Raw genomic sequence first — 16354 nt, 5'->3', positions numbered from 1 at the left:
TCGATGGCAGTCTGGAAAAAAAAAAAAAAATCCAGACGACTGAAACACACACCACACACAGCTCTCTGCAGTGTCGCACTACAAAAAAAAACCCAACTAGCTTCAAACTCGGAACAAAAAGAAAGGCTAATGTGGAAAGGTTAGTGCTTTAGGATGTTTTACAGACCGAATCAGAGACTGAAGATTCAGCCGAAGCGAATCTAACGAGGGGATGATGTCATTAAATAGCTCGTTATTTTTTGTTAAGCGTGACTCTCGTGCCATGCGCAGTCGCTGCACTCCGCCTGTAGTAGAGAAACGGACCAAGACTGCGTCGCAAAATTAAGGTCATGTGCATAGTAATTACGGCCGTGGCGTTGCGCTGATGCAGGAATGAACCCAAGTCAGGCAAATGAAATGGAGTGTGTGGGTCTGCACATGGACACACACACCCACACACACACACACACACACGTGTGCACCTCTGGGCAAAAAAAATTATTAAAAATTATTAAAAATTATTAATAAATAAACCTTCAGAGAAGTTGTTGCGACACAAAACATTAAAATAATCATTTCGGTACTCATTTATGAATTCCACTACAGTGCATAATTAGAATGCGTGATTAATTGAGGATGATGGCATAACAAATACGAAGAGACAGCGTCAGTAATGATAAGAAATTTAGCCTTTTCTTCTTCTCATTTGGAGCTCCTGATAAGCCTGGCTACCTCATAGACACTCTCTCTCTCTCTCTCTCTCTCTCTCACACACACACAGGAGTAAATTATAGCAGACTTGGCTGCAGCCAACAGTGTAATAATTAAGGAGATAATGGCTGAGCGTTTAGAGTGTAAATCTCCCTCCTGGGCCGAGGGCTCGGCGCTCTTCAGACAGCTCGGCTTCTCCTCCACAGCTGCCTGCAACTGCTACGACCTTTCTCTCTCTCTCTCTCTCTCTCTCTCTCTCGATACACACACACAACAAACCGTAAACACATTTCCTGACCTCCTTGTCTTCATCCACCTGATTTCCTCAGACAGAAATCTATCACTCACGTCTCACTTTTTTATGCATACTGTACAGCAAACCCCAAAGAACAATGATAAACACTGCTTTTTTCATTCAATAAGTAAACCAGATGTAACTAGATACCATCATGGTCACACTGGCTTTCCAACCTGCAACTGTGCACAGAACTACTTATCTTCAACAGCATTCTGTAATTCTATCCATTACATTATTTGTAAGGAAACAGAAGTGCAGTACTCTTTTGTTGGCATTTGGCTCCCTCTAGTGGCCAAACCACAAACTGATCAGCTCATGGCTCAGAGAGCAGTTGTAGTTCTATTGCTATAGCTCTCATCCCAATATATTATTTTGCTACAGTAACAACTTACACAGAGATTTGTACAGTATAACAACAATTCTTTGTAAATGAATCAAGTTAAAAAATGTGAAAGGTGAGTTTAGAGACATCACTGTAACTTTCTAACACAAGATGGAAGACCTTCTTCTGTTTCTTGGTAACATGGCTACACACGCATGTTTCCTTTTTACATTTTCTCTCTGATTTGGCTACCTGCAAACAAATAGTGTAAGTGTTCCAGACTTTTCACAATGCTGCCGTATAGCACATGCAAGATGCGTCACAATCACGTAAGGAAAAGAATCAACATTAAGGCCACAATACTGTCTTTCATTCCTGTCCTTCATACAATAGTTAGTTCCGACAAAGTTTTTAGTTTGGAAGAAAGAAATTCCATGAGTGCTGATACAGAGTAAAGCGTGACTGGTACAATTAACTAAATCATTCCACTTCATGCAGTGTTCCAAAAATACTTTTGTATGCTAACTTTCTGTCGCCAGCTTAACGTTACACTGCCAACATGGTAATTGTTGCTTAGTGAAAGTCAAGTCCCGATCCAGCTGCGGAACTGTCTGTTTGACGGAGCCAAATAACTGGAAAAATACCTAAATAAATCATAATCTGTTGATAATAAATGGTGTTTGTAGGACTTTTGCATGAAATCAATATCACACTTAAGGTTGCATTGGTGTGCTGAATACCTTTAGCCGCATCACAGCTGTGCTGATGTCAACCTCACTTTTCAGTTTTTACTACAGCTCTATCAACTAGGGCTAAAATGATTCCTCGAGAAACTTGTGTGATTCGATTACAAAAAATGATCGAGAAAGAATATCAGCGAGTAAAAAGAAGAATAAACCAGCAAGAGAAAATGACAGAAACTGTCAGTAAAGGCTTATGTTATACCTAAGCTGTAAATTTTGAAACTTTTAGTTCTGAAAGTTAAGTGGCACAATGTAGTGTTTTTGTATAATTTTTTTAATGTGTGTGTTATGCACTAAAATGTCCCCCTGCCACGGATGCATTTTGGTGCATAACAGTGTGCCTTAGTTTTTTTGATACTTAAAGTCATTTAAAAATTTTTTTAGTTTTTGCAGCTGAAATAAAAATGTATGGCACTGTAATGCACTTAATTCATCTCAGTCAACTTTAAGCTATTCCTTGTATTGTGAATAATGACAATGTTTATTTTTGATAAAATACTGGAGAGCTTTAAAGTGCCCCAATTTTGCCATTTTAAAGGTTGCTAATATTCCTTAATGAGTCTCTTAAAACAGGTTTACATGTATGCAAGGTCAAAAAACACTTTAGTTTTCTCTAAAAATAGATTTAATTTTATCCCATTTCTAAATTATTCGTAAACTATTCGTTTGAAAATTCGTCGTAAATTATTCGTGTGAAGCAGTTTGAAGATTCAGTCTAAACCCCTCCTTTCCGTGAGGGCACTGCTGTGATTGGTCAGATGGCGCGGTGATTTATGATTGGTCTACCGCTACAGCGTGTGTCAGAAAACGAAACGCCCATTACCATACCTGAACGACGGCTGTGGAGACCCGTCAATACATAGAAAAGATGGTGTTGGTTTTACAGCTTATTTTATATTAACTGTGACTACAAAAATCGAGAGGTCTTTTATCTTTGTGTCGGTGTTGCGTTAAAAGGCCGGTGAGCAAAAAGGACAAACACAAAACAGGTAGATAAAGCAACCGTGTATTATACAAAACTAAATAAAGTAAACGTAAAAGGTGCACAACAACCAAACAAAGATATAAACAATATTTACAAACTACATATAATAAACTGTATGTGTGCACGAACGCGAGTAAGTGGAAAAGGTCCGAAGTCCGTGTTTATTGTATGTGTGTACATACCAAAAAAAAGCAAAAAGGACAAACACAAACAAGTAGATAAAGCAAACATGTATTATACAAAACTAAATAAAAGAAACAGAAAAGGTGCACCACAACCAAACAAAGATATAAACAATATTTACAAACTATTTTAGTTTTACTGTGACCGCTGTCAGAGATAGAATTTAAAACGTGGTTGTTTATGTAAAAACCTCAGCAGCAACCTCAATACCCCTCTCATCTGTTCCAGCCACTCAAAATTTAGCATCGGCAGTATACTAATCACCAGCCTAATCATCTGTCATTATCGGTCATCATCTGCACCTTTTTCTCATTGGTTCATGAATTAAGTTTGAAGTTTTTTAAACTTGAAAGATTCATAGGTCACTGTGTGGCTTAAAAAATGAAATACATTAGCCTAAAACTGGTCAGGTACAGAGACTGGATTAAAACAAGGGCCAAATAAAGTCCTTCATGAAGAGTGGAGAACTATTCTTTAAAACAATATATATTTCTATTTACACTGATTTATTATCACAGTGCATAAAAAAAAAAATCCCAACCAACTATTATCAGTTATCAAAGTTATTATATAGCGATTTACTTGTTTAACTGATCAAAAATACAAATGAAAAGAATCACAATGAAATATAATCTATGTCTTGAGGGGGACTGTAGAGTACTGTGTAAAGCAACAAAAAAAAAAAGACAAATTTTCTGCCATTCAGCAATAACCATGTGTCAGTTTAACCATCTTGCCGCTCTTAGTTTAACAAAACAACCTGAACGTTTTCGACACACATCAGTTTAGCTGTGTGTGTGCTGTGGCATTTAATGTTCAATCAGCCCATGATTAACAGCTACTCCATAACAAGTCACCTTAATCATCTCGCCTTACTAATTCCTGCATTAAGCGGTGTGATACAGAGCTGACTATCCGTCACAGACTTTACTGCATGTTATATCCATAACTAGATACAATCCAAAATGTCAGGAAATGACAGAGGTTTACACTATACTAATACTTCAGCGAAAAATCCAAGAACACATCATCTAGAAAAAAAGAAAGAAAGAAGAAACAGTTTTATGTAAGAACTCTGGCACATACCGTCCTGAAAGACGCGTTCCACGTTAAGGCCGTAGGTGGCACATGTTTCATAGTATGTGCATCTCTTCAGGTCATTGGAGAGCTTGCGTGCTCGAGCGTCATCGATGACACGCGGGTTAGCTGCACTTATAGCATCTAAACACAAGAAATCACAATAAAAGACATTAAAAAGCCAAAAAGTCAGAGCTTTAGACGTTTTGCCACCTGAAACAGAAGTCTGTAATGTTTGTGTGTGGCACCCTCTAGTGTCCGATACAGGGACAAAAGAAAAAAAAAAACAGGTTTCTGTACAATTAGAAAATTGAGACAAGAAATGAAACTTTCTCATTACTACAATTTTTTAAACTTTTTAAACTTTATTTAACTGTACACTCTAGTGCAATTTATTTCATTGTTATTGAATCTTTCTTATTAGGTCATGGCAGTCATGTAAGCATTTTACTGCAATGTGTATGGTTGTGTATGTGACAAAATTTTAATTACTTATTTAATAAAATGAATCTATTCGTAACATTAATGCTGTAAATAAAAATTTGTAGAATGGCAAGCTGGTGCAGTAGTGCAACTCAGCCAGTAGAGGGAGCTTGAGAATCACATTTCTAACAAACTGCAGATCAAGAGCAAAGCTTCTTGTTTTCAGGCCATTATTCTGTTTGTGTAGATTATGTTCTTAACATTTCTTATAAGTAATCTTCATGACAAAGGATCTGGGTAATCCTGGTGAATTAAGTTTTTTGGTTAAAATTTTATAAAGCATGCATGTCTGTACTGTACATCAACAATTTTTCTTGCACAACAGCAAAAAAATAATATTAATAATTTCTTCATCCTCTTAACTCACCCTGAGTTCCTACTAGCACCAGGGGCACGTCAGCAGTGTTGCGGTAGTTTGCCATGCGGCTGTAGTAGTGATACACGGTCTGAAAGCTGATCTCATCTTCTAGACTGAAGACAAATATCACTGCGTCCACCCACAACGCAAACTGCAAGATAAACAGAGAGAAAGAAAGTAAAAGACACGTTAACACACTTTAGTGTGCTGGTTAAATAATGTGTTGTGCAATAATATTGCGTGGCGTAAATCTTTTTCTGATCACACGTCTAACCTCACTACAGAACCAAAAGCTCAAGTGATGGGTTTGGACGTGCTTCAACTACTAAAACCTGAGCAGAGGACATGCATGGAGACGACTCTGTGTTTCTTTGCATTCTTACAGGTTAGGATTAGACTGACGGTTTAGGAATAGACTTTAAGTTGGGGGCTAGCTCTACCTCCTAGACTTATGATTCTGTAAGCATCCTCAAAGTAATATACTGCCTGGGCACAACAAAAAAGTTTCACACATCAATATATCATTCAACTGCCTTTAGTTTTAGTTACAGTGTGAGGTGCAGCCAGTTCATGTGTAAGGATGATTCCTCATGCTCCCAGAACCTTTTTTTTTTTTTCAATTTGAGTCCTGGGATATGCCTTTGCCATCATGGGAGAGAAACTCTACTGATAGTACCCCCAGATCATTCAGTTCATCAGCTGACTTCATATTATTGCCACAAAATGTTGCAGTCTATACCTGACTAACAGAAGTAACCCTAGATGGTTCATCTCTTCATGCACTTCCCTTCTCACCTTGATGCGGAATCACATGACCTTTTTCCAATAATCTAAAATCCAATTATATATATATATATATATATATATATATATATATATATATATATATATATAGGAAACTGAAGGTGTTTTTCTCTAAGTATTCTCACTAACAAATGGTTTCTTAGGGACACAGCTGTTTATAAGAGTTCTCATCAAATTGTTGGTGGAAATGTTTTTACTTTCATTATCAAACACAGCCATAAGTTTTAATGTCCTTAAAAAAAAAAAAAAAAAAAAAAAAAAGATGCAACTTAAAACATAAAAATTATATTCAGCTTCACAAAGAGTTCAACCGTTCTCTAATCAGGATTTTTTTTCCAACCACATTTCTCCCACAAAGTTGACAGTTCAGCTCCATCGCTCCAGGTTTTTCAACATGTTTTAAAGGGTTTTTAACACAGTTCCAGTCATTTAAAATCTCCTTTAGTAGTTTTCTTTGCTTGATGCAGCAGAATAATTTGACGCTTCAGAAACGGTGACCTTTCTTCCTGCCAGGCGGCGTATATACAGCTAACTAATGCGAAGGAGTTACTCATCTAATGTTGGCCAAGTAAAACATCTGCCATCGTTTCTCACAACTCACAAGCGTTGTGTGACAAGTGTGAGGGGAAAGCAGGAGAGATGCATGTTTCAAACTTTTAGTCAACAGTTTACTCCAAATCATTATTACTGCTGAGCAACGGGAACAGATATGTATAACACCTGCACACAAGTTGTGTGTCTTCATTAAAGCTTTTTGATGTTGATATTCAGATAGGAAAAGATTATGTTTATTTAGTGTGCATTGTTTTTTTTTTAAAACAAGCATGATGGTACGTGTATTTGGTACGTATCAAGTACTGCACTAATCACTTTTGGTTTTATCTGCAAATGGTATTTATTTAAATATGAAGTTAAATCCCTTTAAATTCCTTTTACTTTTAAACAAAAAGCTGTGTGTGTAGAAAAGTAAGTAAATTTGTTTCTCAAACACGTACCTGAGCCTCCGGAGGGCCCCCTTCATCCCTGATAAGGAGGAGATAGCTCTGCCCATCCACTACTATCTCCTTTTTGAAACGTCCACCTACAGAACAGAAAGAGAAACTCAACAACCAATAGGAACGGTCTCGTACCAGGTAAAGAAGGGAGCCAAGATGGATGGAGTGACATGACATCTGAGAATGGATAACATAGGGGAAAAATGGATGATTATTCTTATTTCCTCATTTCTTACTACGGTATTAGTCATTGTGATCTGTACACTTAAGCTACTTCTTTTAAGGCGAGAAAAAGTGACTATGAGCGAATCACTACGCAATGCATTAGGAATTTTGTAATTAGACACAAGCCTGAGGATTTTAACATTGTACGTCCCGTAGCAGGTGAACCTGAAGCAAAGTGATAGAGGAAACCCTGTGCCGTGTCTAAGCTGTAAGACTGGAGGCCACATAAGAGAGCAGTGTGATGAAAGGAAGTGGAAGTTGACCTCTTGACCTCGCGCACATTTTTTTCCCCCTCTGACACACTCACAGAGCAAGCGCTGGCTGGTTTAATAAAGCATAAGAGGATTTCAGAGGATTGTACAGTGTGTATGTTTCTCAACATGGGTAATCAAGACTTAACCTGAGCTCGGCTTTATACCTCTAAACAGCTCGAGTTTAAAAAAAGAAAGCTTTAACAGTTCTGTGTTCCCAAGAAGAGCTTTTCTAGGACACGGCCTTCATTTCTGAACTCTGGCTGCTCAAACCCTTGACTTCTAAACCGTAGAACTGATACATGAAAGTGAAAAAAAAAAACATTTTGTCCCCTTAAAAGACTTGTGGAAGGGCAATCTTGTCTGGTTTACACTTCTGCTCAAAAACTGTGCATCAAGACACTTTTGCAAATCAGCATCTTTGAGCGTCCTTGAGTGCGAGACCGTTAAGTATTAGCATTTTGCCTTAACACTTGTGTGTAACTGAGCACAGGATGTGAAAAGGATCAGCTCTGGGAAAGCTTTGCAATCTGGTAGCCTCTCTGTGTGCGGTGCTCGTAGCTCGAGCGGCCTGCTGGCTTTTCCGTAATGACAAGGTTCGACTTCTTTTTTTTTTTTTTTCCCTCCCACGTGGGAAAAGGAAGCAGAGTTAGGGCAGGAGAGGCAAGGGCAAACACGCAGAGGGACGGGTCTATTTATATCCCTAGTATGGTAGCGCGGCCGGAGAGAGAGAGAGAGAGAAAGAGAGAGAGAAAGAGAGCAGGGCATTTATAGGCATATACACACTTGCTAATTAAAAACCTTAGACAAACAAGCCACATGGGTAACCTCAGCTGAGTTTAGATGCTGCAAAGGCATACGTAACACTGGAAACATCACACTGCCTCATCGTTTCATCTTAGTAAACGTATACGAACAAGAGGAAGACCTTACTACTGTGTGAGATTGCTTAGTGTACATTTATTTATTCTAGATACAGGATGCAGTCTCAGCGTGCAGTCCTCCAAGGGCCCTTCTTAGAGTAATCCCATGATGAAATGTGTGAAATGGAGAGAAATGGCAAAGAACAGAGCTACTGAGAGAGAGAGAGAGAGAGAGAGAGAGAGGGTGGCACGGGACCTCTTTTATAGTGGCTGTTTTTTTTTTCATCTGGCAGAAGCATGAAAACGTTGCAGTGTTGAAGCTATAATAACTCTTGAGCAGAACGCAACCAAAATAGAGCAAAACAGTTTAATGGGACGTTTGCTATTTCTGAAGGGTACAGAGGGCAACTGAACGAAGCCAAGCCACGAAAAAAGAGGCTACACGCCTAGCCCCGCTCCTTTTGTGTGGAAAGACTGCGCGTCCTCACAGCTATAGTGACACAGACAGAGACTGATAAAGGTGTGACAGGAAAATAAGGAAAAAGGGGGGGGGGGGATAAAGTCATTACCTGCATCCACGTCAGCTAGTTAACAGTGTCAGCCAAGGAAAGAGCGGAGAAATAAAACAAGAAGCAAAAAATCAAAAGAGGCAAGCCAGTTAAACATGCACAGTCATAACAGCACAAAATAAGTGTGAAAAACAGAGAGACATATTGAGTACAACTGAAGAGTAAGAGACAATCCTTCATACAGTGCTCTAACGGCACAGTGAGGCTGTTGAGAGAAAAGAGTCGCATTACAAGTAAATAAATGCCACAGGGATGTTTAGCTCAGCACCACTCAACCTCAGCACCTACAATGACTGTCGTCTAACACACCTGAGAGAGAGAGAGAATTTTGGGAAAGAAGGACTGAAAGGAAAAAAGTAAAAAAAACAATATTGATAGACAGTGAAATAGTGCTTGATAAAGTCTGACCAAGAATAAGATACACAGATAAATACACAAATAGAGAAAGACAGATTGGGCAGAATAGAGAAATAAAAAGAGTGAGGCATCAACATTTTAGAGAAATAGAAAGACAGGAGGAGAGGTTGAAATGGATTAAAGAAACAGATGCACTGAAGCAAAAAGTAGAGAAAGATTTTGGAGAAAAAGAAAGATGGACAAAAAGAAAGAGAAAAGCAAAGTGCAATAAGAAGAGGGAGAAATGGAGAGAGGGATATCAGATAATAGAGAGAGAAAAAAGATGAAAAAAGGAGGACAGAGAGGCAGAACTCCGTTTAGTGTTTTGTATAGACGTGTGATAAGCGCAGCATGGACACAGCTGTGTTCTGTACATAAAGGAAACATTGGCGCATTTTTTTCCTCTTTTTTTTGTTAGTTTGTTTTCATGAGGTAGAAAGAAAAACTTTCATCTTTTCCCATGATGCCTTAGTGTTGTGACAGCGTTGTTGAAATGCCGGAGAATCGTTACCCCAGTGATCAAGTTTCATTAAGCTTGTGAGCAGTGTGTGAGCAGTGTGTGAGCAGTGTGTGAGCAGTAGGGAGACATTCGGTGGAGGCTCCGGTGGGGAAAGAAGTCTGCTGGGTTTGGGCTTTGGGATAACTACACCAAAACTCTCCCAGCCTATTTTTACCCTCTAAGAGAAAATTATTGGGGAAAGTGGAGGGGGGCTTTCTAATCCTGGATCAGGTTACAGAGACAGCAATTCTGCAGATTGTGTTTTTAATGTTAGCTGGACATTAAGACTAAAAAAACAGAAAGTAGAATCAGTACAGGAAATCAGGCGGCACACTTTGGCATTCTCTGATATCGTGGTACTGTAGCACCAACTGTTGGAATCCAGAGTGTCACACACACACTTTCTCACTGGCATCTCATTTTCTGAGTGGTTTCTCTGCTGGCCGCCTGAGATTTTCTAGCACTGAGTGAGAGAGAGAGAGAGAGAGACAGTGGCTGTGGTCCTGTGGTCACTGCATCCACCAGTCAGTTAATTTTGGGGGAAATTTATTTTATTTATTTATTTATTTATTTACTGTGGAGCTACACTGTTTATTTCCCTCTCTTCTTCTCCCCACACATACGTCTTCATAAAGATTCACTCCATCATGCAGCTAACAGCTAAACCCGACCTGACAGTAACATTACTGAAGAAATGAAAAATTAACACACAATGCTGCTGAAAGCTGAGCCTCGAGATGGAAGCACATCACAGTGAATCTGCCCGCGTGCTGCTCTCACTTATACTCAATTATACATGAAGAATAACAGCAAGGAGAGAAAGAGAGAGAGAGTAAGTGAACAAGTGCAGGACGGAGAGATGGAGCAAATAGAAAAAAGGGACAGACTGGCAAAGCACGAGGAGAAAAAGATACATACAAAAGAGACAGTGGCAGATTGGTCGAGAGAGGGACAGATTGAAAAGACACAAAAAGGCAGAAAAAGAAAGGAAAAGACAAAAATAGGACAGAGAGAGAGAGTTAAAATGATCAGTTGCAGATCAAAAGTATCAGTACTGAGTCAGTATAAGGCAAGAGAAAGGAAGAAGTGAAAGTGTTTCTGCAGTCCCTGTGCTTGTCTTTGCTGTCTGCAGTCTCTGTGCAGTCCTGGGAGACCTACTTCTCTGTGCTGTCTAACACTGCTGTTTTCATTACACACACTAAACTCTGCTCCAGCACAACACTCACATCACATTACAGAGAGTTAACACTTACCTTCTGGGCTCTCCTCCTGAACATACGTCCCTGTCAGGTACCTGTGCACCAGAGCAGATTTCCCACTGGCCAGGTTCCCCACAATACCCTAGGGAAAAAAATAAACACACATACTCATGTCTCATTCATGTCATCAATCACTCATGTTGCCTCTAATTTTGAATTATTTTTGCTTCATTTCATTGTTTTTTTTTTTTTTTAACTAAAGCGCTGATCCAAATTGTCATATCGCGCCCCTAAAAAACTGTTTGTTCGATGTGGGAAAAACAAAGAACACAAAAATAGTCAGAACCCAGTGAATATTTATTTATTTAAAAGAATCATGCTGCTTATTCTGTTGTTTAACTAGTACAAATCATCACTAAAGGATTTATTCACATTGTATTGCAAGATGGCAGCAAGAAAACCTGCAGCCAAAAGAAAAGTCTGGCATCACTTGTGATCACCCTCATGTGAAGCGCGGGTTATATAACACCAAACGTGTTGATCAGCTCACAAGAACTTTCCCATATTCCAGGACTTTGGGCTATTGTGTGCCGACTTAAATTAAAATCCTCAATGGTTCTTGATCATCAACTACATGACGTCACATGTCTTATGTTTAAATTATTACTATGCCTATGAAATGTAAAAATGTAAACTTACAAATGTCCCAGATTCTCCTGTTGACGAAAATGCTGCTAAACGTTTGGCTGAATCCAACAATAGGACAGCACAGGATCATGTAATACTCTGGTGCAGCTCGAAAAAGCTTTCTTTTTGTTTTTATTATTTAAGAGTGGCAAGGGCGATAATGTTTCTGAGTATGCTGAAGGTGAGGACATGCAGGTTATCGGCGGCGGGGCTTGTAGGTCACACACACACACACTCACTAACGGATTGGGAATGACTGCTGTCTGGCTCACAGATCACATAAATTGTCTGAATAACGAATTAATTTTTTTTTTAATAACTAAATAACTGAGTATTTAAATGGCGGCCCTAACACGTTAGATTACTTGTTACATCAAAAAAGTAATTCAAATACTCTAACTTTGTAACGCGTTACACCCAACACTGCCACTAATACACACCAATGTTAAAAGTTTTATTATGCAACAGTTAGTTCAGACCAAGCGATCTAATTGGAAGAGAGGTGAGATATTGGACAATAACAGCACTGGGACGTTATCACTCCGTGTCCCAAGTGTTCTACATCATTAATCACACTAACTGTTAATGGCAGCATGAGTGAAAGTAGGTCAGTATGGAATGAAGTACTGAGGAGACAGAGCAGCTACCTGCCAAAATACCAGTGGGGCCAGTGGTAGCGCAGTGGTTAAGGCATTGGACTACGGTTCGGAAGATCCCAGGTTCAAACCCCACAACCACCAAGTTGCCACTGTTGGGCCCTTGAGCAAGGCCCTTAACCCTCAACTGCTCAGATGTGTAATGAGATAAAAATGTAAGTCGCTCTGGATAAGAGCGTCTGCCAAATGACTAAATGTAAATGTAAATGTAAAATACACATTCAAAACCAGTCTCGATCGCATTTTAGCAAAACTCACATCAGATAATGTTATGTCATCTTAAACAACAATTAACACTACGAAAACCTTGCTTCTAAGTTGTTCTGAATTGCCTCCGTGTTGTTTTATTTAGGCTGAAGTTGAGCTATGAAGCGAAAAACATTTAATGCCAGGAACTGTAAATAAATAAATAAATAAATGCAAGATTTACAGGACTGTCCACCACCTCCACAGTTTATTCTCCTTAGTACCGTGAAGAATTTAAACCACACTCCCTCTTGTGTGAAATCGCTTAATTAATCAGACAAAACTACAAGAATTACAGGATAGAAATGCAATTTGCTTTAATTGTAATAAACTGTGTCACACTGCCCACTAACCTTTCTATCTTGATGTGTCTTTTGTACATGATTACATCATTTGATAATCATAACTTCTGCAGCTGATAAAATTTCTTTCTTTATGTTTTCTCCTCAGTTTGTCAGACGCAGCAGTTGTGCCGGCAGTCATTTTTACATTGAGACGATGGATATTGCAAATTATAGGAATAACTGAGCATCATGTGATGTTTAAGTCATACTAGACTGAGTAAAAGAGCAGCAGAACAGGAGGTAGAACTCACCACTTTGAGGTCTGGTACTGAGCGACTCAGGGTCCATTCCTGACTGTTCACAAAGGCGTCTGTAACACACAAAGACACACATATACAGGTCATAAATTATGTGAAAAAATGACACGAGCAGCACACAAATGCAACCCTACAGTATAAACAGAGAGCAAACACTCTCACCAACTTAACAGTAATGCTTTGTTAATTACATACTACTGGAGCCACACCCCCAACCCCACGCTGTAAGAGCCATCTTACTAGATCCAATTCTACTAGACCCATCCTAGTTGACGGACTTAGCCTTTTAGACCTAATCTAAATATGTCCACCCTTTACGATAGGGTGGACCGAGCAGCATGGGGATAACTGCCCCAAACTACTAGACCCTTTCTAACTAATAGAGATGGAAATCACCAGAGTTCAGCATCAAGACAAGTTTAGTGCCCACCAGCTACAGGATTACACAAACGTTTTACCACAACAAAGGCAAATACATAAATTTAAAATTAAATAGAAAAAAACTCATCATTCTGGACTCATCCTTCTAAACTCATCATAATTTAAAGACCCACCCTACTTGACAGACTAATCCTCTACTTGATGGGCCCGCCCTTCTGGGCCCGCCCTTCTAGGCCCACCCTAATTGATAAACAGCCATCAATCACTTCAGACCCAACCTTCTAAACCAATAATTGACAGAAACACCCTTACCGACAGACTGACTTTAAGAGCCACACTTAAATTGATAAATCCCCCTTCTAGCCCCACCCTAAGTTACCTAACCTTTTAGACCCACTCTAACTAACAAACCCACCCTACATCACATTTTTTAGACCTTAGTTGATTGAGATGCCCTTTTAAACTCGCCATAATTAATAGACCCATCCTAGTTGAAACCAACTCTACTAGACCCATCCCCTTAAACCCAACCTTCTAAACCCAGGCCGTCCAGACTAGACTAGAACAACACAGTATTTAATAAGAAATCTTTTCATGTTTTTAACCCGCAGCAAACTCACAGTCCTGCATTTATGTGATCTATTGGCTCCCAAAACACGCTTGTAAATTTACCTAGATCAAGTGTGTGAAGTAAGAGTAACCGTGACCAGGAGCAAGAGCGCATTTTTTTTACACGGTGTGTCCAATGAGCTGGCTTTTCCACCAGGTCAAAATCATTCACATTTATTATCACAGCTGTTAAAGATAAAAAAAAAAAAGATAAGTTAAAGTGTAGATGTGGATACCGCTGTGAAACAGGCACAAACTTAAATCATCAATAATAATTACTGCATCATTGAGCACAATCAGGTAGTTTTTTCCCCATTACAGTAAACTTGCTGAATGACCTGGTTTGTAGACCAGACTTCTGGATTTTCTACTTTAAAAGTTTGCAGAGTTTTCGATTTGAGATACAGTCCATGCTGCCAATCTAACCACAGTGTAAGGTTTGGAAAGAAAAACAGAGCTCAGTGTGTTTAACACCATTGTGCATAAAATTTGCTGTAGCTTTAACTGGAAGCCTGATGGACAGAGACGTTTTTAAATCTTTTGGATGTGCCCGAGTGTGTGAGTAATAATGCCGCTTGATTACACCGTATCACAATGTGGATTTTCACTAAAGTTACACATATATTATTCATATAATAAAACATGTAACAGATTTTAGTTGTATTACTGATTCTGTTATTCTAAGTTACAACTGTAAAAAATCTTGGGGAAATGTCCATTTAGGGTCACTTTTACAAAAAAGGTTTCACACACACAAGAGCAATTTCCCAAAAAGGCCAATTATTTCACAAATGGGGAAGGAAAAAAAAAAAAAAAGACATGGTGCAGTTTATTATTCAAATTCCATATTGTGAAACAACCACGAAACAAGTTAGTTCCTATTATAACTTATTTGAAAGCAGTTTTTTTTCTTATTTAGTTAAGCTCCCCACCCCAATGCAACAACTCCCTCATTCCCCCCCAAAAAAAAAAAAACCCAACAAGTCTACTCCTTCTTGTTACTAATTTGAATTCTTAAAATTCTCCAAAAAGGGAAGCTATTGAAGAAAACCTGCCCCTGACATCTACCTCAGACCATGACCATGCTTAGGATCAACTTTAAAATGCAAAATCTCTGACAAGTGGACAGACGACGAAAATCATAAACGGGGATGAAACTGGGCTTTGGGTTCTACTCCAAATTTCATCAGAAAAACCATTTCATCTGCCAGTTACAAAGGATAGTGTTTTTATTATTATTATTATTACTATTTGCTACAAACAGGGTGGAGGATGCTTACAGGGTTGAGGGTTTGAATCTTGCATCCGGTCTGTGTGTGAGATACACATATATACAAACACACACACACACACACACATATATATACATGTTCTCCTTGGTTGTTTCTGGTTTTCTCTCACTGTCCAGAGGCATGTGATGTGGGCTAAATGATCTTTTCAATTTGATTGTGTGTCTATATTTGTGGTTGTGCCTTGCTACAGGACGGCACCCATCCAGTGTGTACCCTACCTCATATCCATAGTTCCCTAGAATAGGGATATAGACAATGGTATATAAAGTGTACGAACAATCAACCCAGTCAGTATCAATATGCTGTACATGCAGGAATCTCAGATACAAACATAGCCTGTAAGCCTGATAAAGCCCTGTCTTAGAGCTGGCACGATATGTGGTACAAATGGATCTCTGATTTTTTAAAACAAAAGTTGTTTTTGATTATAAATGAATAAAACACTAGAGGACATAGAATTATTTTCATTTAAGCAAAAACAATATAACCAAACATGAACTGCTTATCTGGACTAAAAGTGCAAAAAAATACATACTTCTTTTTGGGATTAAAAAAGTGCAAACTTTCACCAGTCTCTACAAGTTGTGGTTATTCTATCAGAATATGAGGGATTGGTAAAATGCAAGCTGGAGACTTAAATTACTCTTTATAATAAGAAATTTAAAAAGTTGTTAAAAAAAAAAAAAAAAATACAGACAGATTTTCTTTTTAAGAAAAACAAATTTTGTAAACCACATGCTAAATAAAATCAAACAAGTGCCTGACAGCATTTTACACGTTTTTAGTAAGAAAGACAAGTCTGTTAACTGAATCAGGCTTGAGACGTAGAGAGATAAAATTTATTTTAATTTTTTAACATCGACTTAAACCATACTAATACAGAGTAGTCGCACAGCTCTACCCTTTTTGTTTGTACAAATGTCCTTCACCAACCTTCTCCAA

The 16354-nt window shown here is 38.6% G+C and overlaps 1 protein-coding gene across 5 annotated transcripts in view; it reads right to left on the bottom strand.

The window, feature by feature from the left end:
- The window catches only part of agap1 (ArfGAP with GTPase domain, ankyrin repeat and PH domain 1), a 147383-nt gene that overhangs the window by 56701 nt on the left and 74328 nt on the right, over window positions 1–16354 (bottom strand). For 3 of the 5 annotated variants that reach the window (XM_053498464.1, XM_053498466.1, XM_053498462.1), the window contains exons 2-7: window positions 13125–13183; window positions 10995–11082; window positions 8847–8861; window positions 6939–7024; window positions 5149–5290; window positions 4308–4442 (exon numbers count right to left, since the gene is read on the bottom strand). In XM_053498464.1, coding sequence (XP_053354439.1) covers window positions 4308–4442; window positions 5149–5290; window positions 6939–7024; window positions 8847–8861; window positions 10995–11082; window positions 13125–13183 — 525 coding nt within the window. The remainder of the gene's footprint in view (window positions 1–4307; window positions 4443–5148; window positions 5291–6938; window positions 7025–8846; window positions 8862–10994; window positions 11083–13124; window positions 13184–16354) is intronic. The other 2 variants (XM_053498465.1, XM_053498463.1) reach the window with 1 other exon arrangement.

This window comes from Clarias gariepinus, chromosome 6 (assembly GCF_024256425.1).
Source record: "Clarias gariepinus isolate MV-2021 ecotype Netherlands chromosome 6, CGAR_prim_01v2, whole genome shotgun sequence".
NCBI classification, from domain to species: domain Eukaryota; kingdom Metazoa; phylum Chordata; class Actinopteri; order Siluriformes; family Clariidae; genus Clarias; species Clarias gariepinus.
The sequence above is the reverse complement of the archived record's forward strand: the minus strand, read 5'-3'. Positions and strand labels throughout refer to the sequence as shown.